This window comes from Hydra vulgaris, chromosome 09, assembly GCF_038396675.1.
Source record: "Hydra vulgaris chromosome 09, alternate assembly HydraT2T_AEP".
Lineage (NCBI taxonomy): Eukaryota > Metazoa > Cnidaria > Hydrozoa > Anthoathecata > Hydridae > Hydra > Hydra vulgaris.
Window position 1 is genome coordinate 48,306,300 of NC_088928.1, and position 8,701 is coordinate 48,315,000.

Sequence of the window (8,701 nt, forward strand, 5' to 3'; positions counted from 1 at the left end):
ACCTACAGTGTCTTAAAAACCTTAAAAAATATTACAAATTTTATTCTTACAACCCACAGTGTCATAGAAACCTTAAAAAGTGGCTAAAAATACATTTAACAAAAAGTAATTTTTTAGCTTAAAATTTTTGAATCTATTTCTTAAAACATAAGGGTCATTGTTTTGATAAAAAATTTATTTTAAAAGTTATTTATACTTTTTTTCTAATAATAAATACATTTTTTAAATTAGAAGTGAGTTTTGCAGACAATTTCTCGTGTTTTTAACACAACAAAAAGACTTGGGAAATAACTAATAAGATAATAAAATTATCTCTTAAAATATGGAAAATAATTTTTAAACAGAAAAGTTAAAAAGAAAAAAAAAAGTTTTAAAACTAGAAAACGATTTTTTTTAGTGGATTAAAAAAAAATTATATATCTCACTAATAATATATCAAATTTATTGTTATAACATTATTAGTAAGCGGATCTTAAAGTACTTATAGCTAGTTTGTATTTATTTTAAACCAATAACAAATATGTTCTAATTAAAGACATCTAGATTTTGTAATTGCTTTTGGTTGGGAAGTTGTTTTCATATATAAATTTTACTACTACATTTAATAGACTTCAATTGCAACACTTGTAGAATGATACTTTCTTACTGTGTTTAATGATACTTTCTAACTGCGTTTAAAAAGACTTTTAAAACTATTTTATTAGTAAAACCATATATATTAGTTTAAACGATATCATTAGGAAACCGCGTTAGAAAAATACTTTCATTAACTTTAGCATCAACACAGGTATCAAACCTTGGATCTCAAGCCAGAACTCTAACCACTGTGCCACGGCTGCAGTAGGTTTAATATATAAATATTTGTGCCTAAGCTAAGGTTGTCCTGGTTTTTATGGAGGAATGCAAGCGGCTAAACTAATCAAAATTAAAATTCTTGTTCTCCTATGGAGAAACCGGGACAATGACAACCCTAAGCATAATTGGGCATCTAGCTGTCAACGTACACTAAAGATTTTGTGTACCACATATGCTGTGATTTGCCTCTTATATTCTTTAAAAGCAATGTCTGTTATAGGCAATGTATGTAATAAACATACTTGTAGAATTTATATGCTGGAGGCATACACATACACACAGGCTACCTTGCCACACACAGTACTATTCAATTTGTTTGTACTTTTACTGGTTTAAAGTTACATAGCTGTTGGCTAAACAAATTTAATATAATAAACTTATAAAAGTTAATAAAGGCTAGTTAGGAAACATTCATATACTGATATAAAATTAAAAAAATCTAGGAGTCCCAGAGTCCCAACAATTTTTATGGCGGGCAGGACTATGGACTCCAGGTAAAAACAGAGACTCCAAGACTCCGCCTTCGCATCCCTGATTAACCTTTTAAAATAAATTTGAAGATGACCTCAGCCTAAAGATTCAATGTGATCTTTCATATAAACAATATAATGAAAAGTTTTTTGTCATCAATCTCTCTTTATAAAATTTGTAAATTATATGGTAGGTAAATATGTAAATCGTATCTTGATTGAAGAAGATCACTTTAAGATTTTTTGATTAAAAGAGATTATTTGGAGAAGATTTTTTGTTGAAGAAGATTACCTTTACTAAAAAACTAATTCAGCAAACACAATGGCCTTCATGTGAGTTTTTTGGGTACTCAAGTATTTTCTTGGTTATTGTTGAAAGCAAAAAAAAATTTCAAAATTAAACTTTAGTTTTTTGAACAGAACAATAAATATTGATTAAAATCAAACTTATATACGATTGCTAGATTTTGAGTTATTGTGAGTTACTAGGACCAGGACTCAGGTCAGTTTTTAGTTGTACATATAAACAAAAAAAATTAAAAAATTACTTGGAGTGTTGCTTATAACGCAATAATTTGGATCATAACTTGAAACATATTGACAACCTGTAAAATAATAATTAAATAAAAAATTATCCAACAAAAACATTTTCATTATGCAATAATTTAATCTATAAAAAAAAAGGTAATAATAAAAAAAACACACAAAACTTGTTATTTTAAATAAATTTTAAATTATATATGTAAAAATCACATGTAAAATAAAGTAAACTTTGTTTGACTAAGTATTTCACATTTTGCTAGAATGTTACACAAAGTCTGAAATATTGTACAAATTATATATTTGTATTTCATAATAAAAGTATTTAATGTCAAAAAAAAAGAATCACAATATGTAAAACAACTACAAAAAATTGTGAAAAATAAACTTTTTCTAGTTATTTTAGAAAAAAATTAAATTTTGATAAACACTGCTAATAATTTTGATAGCAATTTTAATCACAATTTTAAATTAAGATTAAATTAAAAAAAAAAACTATGTAAATTAACTTACATTGTTAAAATATAACAACTCCTTAAGAAGTATTAAAAAACTCAACGAAAAATAATTATCCGAACATGTTGTATTGTAAATGAAGATTTGAAAGCAATTAAGTTTTTTATTCGTATTAAAAATATTGTTGTATAATAATGAGCAACCTTTAATAATTGACGGATATTGAATATCAATGAACTATAGGAGTTAAAATCAAGGGATTGTCACAAGCTCATATTTACTATTGACTTGTTTAAATTTTGTTTGCAAACTTATTTAATGTTTAAAAAAATACATAGTTTGATTTTAGCAACTAACTTTTAACAATATATCAAGTTAAAAATAAAATCAAACCTTGATAAGAAATTAGGACACCAAATTAAAAATGTTTAAACTTGATAAAAAAACTGGTATGCCAAATTAAAACAGAAATCAAACTTTGATAAGAAATTGCTATCAAGTTAAAAAAAATTAAATCTTGATAAGAAACTGGTATATCAAGTTAAAAAAGAAATCAAACCTTGATATAAAACTGGTATTATAGTAGTAGTACCAACACTACATTGACCAATCCTTGGCTTTACCTAAAAAATTAAAATATTTAAACCATTACTTTAAATAGTAAGAACTTTTTTTTTGTTTTTAAACAATTAGCTTTAAATATTATTTACATAACATAAAGATTTTATTCTACTTTATATGCTCTAGAGTATTTTCTTTATTAAAGCTCTTTATCAAAATATTTTTCAAAGTAAACACAAACCTTAACACTGAAGGGTGCTCTCAAATCAATCCATTTAATTAAATAAAATTTTAAGTCGAATTTAAATGAAAGCAAGCAACATTGATTTTATCATATATGTTATTTTGTGTACTAAGTTTATTTGATGAAATTGATGTCTTCCATCAAATAAACTTACTACTAGGTTTGTGTTTACTTTGATAAAGAGCTTTAATAAATTTGAGAAATGAAAATTTTTCAAAACTAATTCTTATCTTAACAAGCTTTCTTGAACTTTATCTTACCAATTTACTACTTTTAAATTTTTTTCTTTAAATTTTCTTTAAGTTTTTCTTTAAATTGATGAATGAAAAAAAAGCTACTTCAAGATTCCCAAAGCAACAACAGGATACACCCTTTTGAATCCAACAATCAATTTAAAGAGATAAAGGTTGTTTGCTGAAGCAATGGTATATGTCTACCATATTACCATATAATGAGGTAGATAATGGTAGACAAATATGCCAGAAACTAAAAACATACATGCACCATTGAACCAAAAATGCAGAAATTCCTTAGATTTACTAGTTCTTTCCACGCCATTTCCAACACCCTTCTTTCAGAATCTAAAGGCATTGATTAAACATGCCATGAATCCTGATGCATAGTAGGACAATATTTGGTTTTTTGTACCAAAATTTTTATTGCTCAGTTTGTTAAAATTATTATTGCTATATTTAAGATAAAGTTTGAAACATGAAATTATAACTTTTTTTACAACATTTTAACAAAAAAAAGTATAACTGATAGGACAGTAGTTATCATTGTAAATACCAAAAACAATATCTTTCAAGGCAAGTTTTTGTTATGAAATAATTTTTTTATATTTATATTTTGATATACAAAAACAGAATTTTGATACTATAACAGTAAAGAAAGATTTTGTAGGTAATATTTGTGTAAAAAACATATTTTTTGAATACAAATTATTTTTTATCAACTGACTATTGAGTGAAGAAAATTTTTTTGTTATAACTTTATTTAGGGAAAAAAATGTGGCAAAATAATTATGACGAATTGTTATTTACATAGATTGAACTGTAGATTTACATAATCAAATGTATGGAGGATAGTGGAGGATAATTTATTTGGTACATAATTAAAAAGGTTAAGAAATATAAAAAAGTATAAAAAACAAACAAACAGCTACTGATGCATAAAAACTAAGGATTACATTTATTATTAGTTTCATATGTTCATTTAAATAAATATTTTCTCTAACAAACACCTTCATCATTACAATAAATTTTCAGCATGTAATATTGACAATGATTTTTGGGTGTTTTAGCACAATTCAATTAAATTTCTTGTGGAATAATACATAAAAAAATACTAATTGCCAACATTATACTAGTTTCATTTCACAGGTTTTACTTCATATTAGTACTAATTACTATTTGTAAATAACCTTGATACATAGTTGCAACTTTACCTATAATTTAAAAAGTTGATAAATGTAAGAGGTAGGTTATTGTGATTTTGGGTTTAAAAAAATAGACGATTTGATAACTGAATAAAGTCACACAATTTAAGGACTTTAGATAAAAAATAGAGCATACTACAGTTTGAATTAGTATAATGGTAATAAGTTAATTTTAGAGCTTTAATTTTGGAAATGCGTTAGTCTTGCAAGCTATTTATATTGTCCCCAAACTTGAAAAGCATATCTGAGATAAGTGTGAAAAATAGCATTATATATATTAAACAAAGTTTAATAATCAAAATAATGATGGACATTAGCTAACATGCTGTTTGATATTCTCAATTTCAATGCTAAGTCTTGCATGCAAAAGATAAATTAGAGTCTATTTTGATTTTAAGGCATTTAATAGAGTTAACTGAATTTATTTTCTGCCCACTTAATCTAAAATTTAATTACTTATTTATTTTTATTTAAACAAATGTAAATGTAATAATTTCTGTTATTTTAAGATAAGTTAAGAGATAATTTATTGGAACAGAGTCATTGAACAATATTAGCTAATATTACGTTTTTATGACCTCTTTAAAGGTAAAAAAATTCTTAATTGAAGAATTTTTAAAAGTTTTGTAATTTTTTTAATTAAAAAAAAACTGTCAAAAATTTTTTTTAAAGTATTTCATTTAAATATATTTAAAAAACTGTAAAAAAAATAACAACAACAAAAAACTAAAGAGCTTTAGTAGTTTATAAAAAGGTTTGAATTTTATATTTTTATCAAAAAATCTTTTAAAGATAAAATATACTTTATAATAGTTTTAACTTAGTATCTAAAATACGACTTAATCAAAGTGAAAATAATTGATACAGGCTTATAAAAAAAATTTATATTGACAGGTAAATATTTATATATATATATATATATATATATATATATATATATATATATATATATATATATATATATATATATATATACAGGTAAATATAAATATATATATACACATATATATATATATGTATGAATATATAAATATATTTGTATATATATGTATATATATATGTGTGTGTATGTGTGTGTATATATATAATATACACACACATATATATGTATATATACATGTATATATTTGTATATAATATATATTTATATATTTATTTTATAATTAATAAATAAAGTAAACATACTGAAGCAAAAAGATTACAACTAGATAGTAAATCATCTTGTGTGTTTGGGAAGCTGATGACTTGGTTCATAGTTTTCTTTAAAATAAAATTTATAAAATTTGAAATAAAACAATACATAAAATTGAGTTAAATTTAAAAAAAAAAAAGAAGTTATTTACAACAAACCTTATTTTATAAATTGAGTAAATGAACCTTATTTTATAAATGCACATCAAGCACAATAAATATGTCAAATAAAATTACTTGGTTTATTAAACAAATCATGTTGCAGTGAGCTAGTTTTTTTTATTACTGCCAAAATTTTTGCTAATACAAGGTATTAAAAATTAATACAGTTGTTGCTAAAAATGTGATCGAAATCATGTCACTTGACAAACATGTCTGCTTTTGCAACCCAAGCTATTCACAAAGAATCTTATATATCCTTTATGGTTGATCTTTACATTTAAATGTTTCACATTTAAGAAAAATATGATTTTTAAGAAATTTGCAAATACAGTTTCTTTTTAAATAAATTTTAAACAAATAAACATATTTTAATAATTTGTTAGTAATTTATCTTAATTTATGCTAATTTATTTATAATCTATCCATGATTTATTACTAATGATATAATACTAACAAAAAATGAAATGAATAAATTCCCTTTAGAATATAAAAATTACACTTTAAAGTGTGCAATAGTCAACAAGCAATTTTTTACAGGTTTTTTAAAGATGAGATGTTATATAAATCTCATCTTTAAAAATCTGTAAATATATATTTAAAGTTGTGAAATAAGACACAAAAATATCTCATAGGTTGTCTTTCTTAAGAGATAAAATGATTAAGTAACAAATATTGGCAAATATGAAAGAACTTTTAAAACTACAACTTTGTAGTTTTGAAAAAATATTGAAATTAAATTAAAGTATGAATCCAATGAATAAATAGGCTAATACAAGATGGATCCATTAGAAGGGGAAGGGCCATGTGGGTTCTACATTCCACTCCCCCCTCCCTTTTCTTCAGATTTTTTGTTTATCTTTTTAGAAATCTGTAGAAAGCAAGGAAACAAAAAAATTACAATAATTATGTAAAAAATCTTGAAATAATTTGCTAACCATTTTTTACCTATTCTTATAACTTTTTTATAAAATTTAAAACTTGCACCACAACATTTTATTAATTTTAATGGCACTTTTAAACAACTGAATTTACTTACGTTTTTAAATTAAAAAATAAAAAATACAAATAATATAGACATTTACAAAATATTTAACACAGCACGATGTGCTGTATTAAATATATAATTGCATAGTTACTGAAAAAAGCACACTGAATATAAGAAAACAAAAAAACTACAATAATTATGCAAAAAATCTTGAAAAATCACATCTGCCAACTATTTTTTAACTAACCTAATAACTTTTTTGTAAAATTTAAAATTTGCACAACGAAATTTGATAAAACAGCCTAATTTACTTTTAAAACACTGTGTTGTGTTGAATATATTGATTTCTGAAAAAATAAATTAAAAACTTAGGAGGGGGTTGACACCCTCATGGCCCTCCCCCTCCATATAGATCCGCCCTTGTATTAGACTATATATTCATGTAAGGGAAAGAAAAAGATTAATGGAGCTGTGATATAGATATTTTTTGCTTACAATTAAGTTTACATTAGATAATAAACATTTTAATTTTTTCAAGATTTTCTTCTATTTGTTTTGTCATTAAGATTTTTATTTTTTCACTTTAATTTAAAAAATTTTTTTTTTTTTTTCTCTTTTCAGTTTATGGATTGTTTATTTTAATTTAAGTTTGCTTTGTTTTTTTTTAGTGCATTTTTTAAACGCGCTAATTATCAAAGCTTGCAAAGAGCTGTCAAAACAAAGTGTTATATGCGTGGTCATATAAGGCATGCTACTGCATGCCTCTTTTGCAAAGGCCTGAATATATTAATATATTGAACAGCATCATAATAGTATATTATATAATATATTACTATATTATGTATTATACTATATGTTAATGCAATGCATATTATAATTATATAATATAATAATAATATATTGTATAGCATGTACAACAAGTAGAAACAAAAGAAGTGTAATTGAAAAACAAAAAGGCAAAAGTAAAAAACTATAAAAAAAAACCTTCATAAAACAAGTTGAGATTTCCACAATCTTTTCACAATCTTTTCACAATTTTTACATAGACGTAGATAATTTTTACATAGATTTCCACAATCTTTTCACAATTTTTACATAGACATAGTCAAACATATGATACAACACATGAGACATGATACAAACATATGATACAACACATATGATAGTAAAAAAAAACAAATATCATGATATATTTATTATGTCTCATCCTTACATCATATTTTTGCTGTGTTGCCTGTGCTTCTTTAATGAGTTAGTAAGTAATACTTGTTAGTAATTCTTTAGAACTGTTTGATTTGTTTCGAATCATTTAAAATATTATTCTGATAAAAAATTAATAGCAAAAATAAAACAGTATATTTCTTACTAAATCAACAACTTTAGGCTCATTTTCATTATCACCCAACAGGTTGAGAAGATTTAGACTTAATGGTTGAAACGATCGGCTAACCTCAACTTGTTTACAAGTTGTTTCTAAAACTAAAAACAAATTACAAATAATATTATTTTAATAAAATACTTTTACTAATTAGCAAGTAGCAAACAATTAGCTGACATAAATAGTAAATAAGTTAATATTATGATTTCATACAATTTTAAGGTTGAGGCCATAATGAAAATCACAATAGCCTTCACCTATTTTTATATGAACAAATTAAACAAAATCAAACTAAAATTAAAAAAAAAAGTGACCTAGAAATTTTTTAAATTAAAATACCTTACTTTTCGAATAAGTCCATTGAGCATTCCACAATAACCTTATAGAATTACCATTTAGGGTATAATTAGGACCACTAACT

At 23.7% G+C, this 8,701-nt stretch overlaps 1 protein-coding gene across 2 annotated transcripts in view; it reads right to left on the bottom strand.

Annotated features, from left to right (window-relative positions):
• The window catches only part of LOC100202994 (tyrosine-protein kinase receptor torso), a 73,107-nt gene that overhangs the window by 35,329 nt on the left and 29,077 nt on the right, over positions 1-8,701 (bottom strand). For both annotated transcript variants that reach the window (XM_065805937.1, XM_065805938.1), the window contains exons 7-11: positions 8,625-8,701; positions 8,269-8,381; positions 5,750-5,824; positions 2,881-2,944; positions 1,874-1,930 (exon numbers count right to left, since the gene is read on the bottom strand). The exon at positions 8,625-8,701 is cut by the window's right edge and continues 31 nt beyond it. In XM_065805937.1, coding sequence (XP_065662009.1) covers positions 1,874-1,930; positions 2,881-2,944; positions 5,750-5,824; positions 8,269-8,381; positions 8,625-8,701 — 386 coding nt within the window. The remainder of the gene's footprint in view (positions 1-1,873; positions 1,931-2,880; positions 2,945-5,749; positions 5,825-8,268; positions 8,382-8,624) is intronic.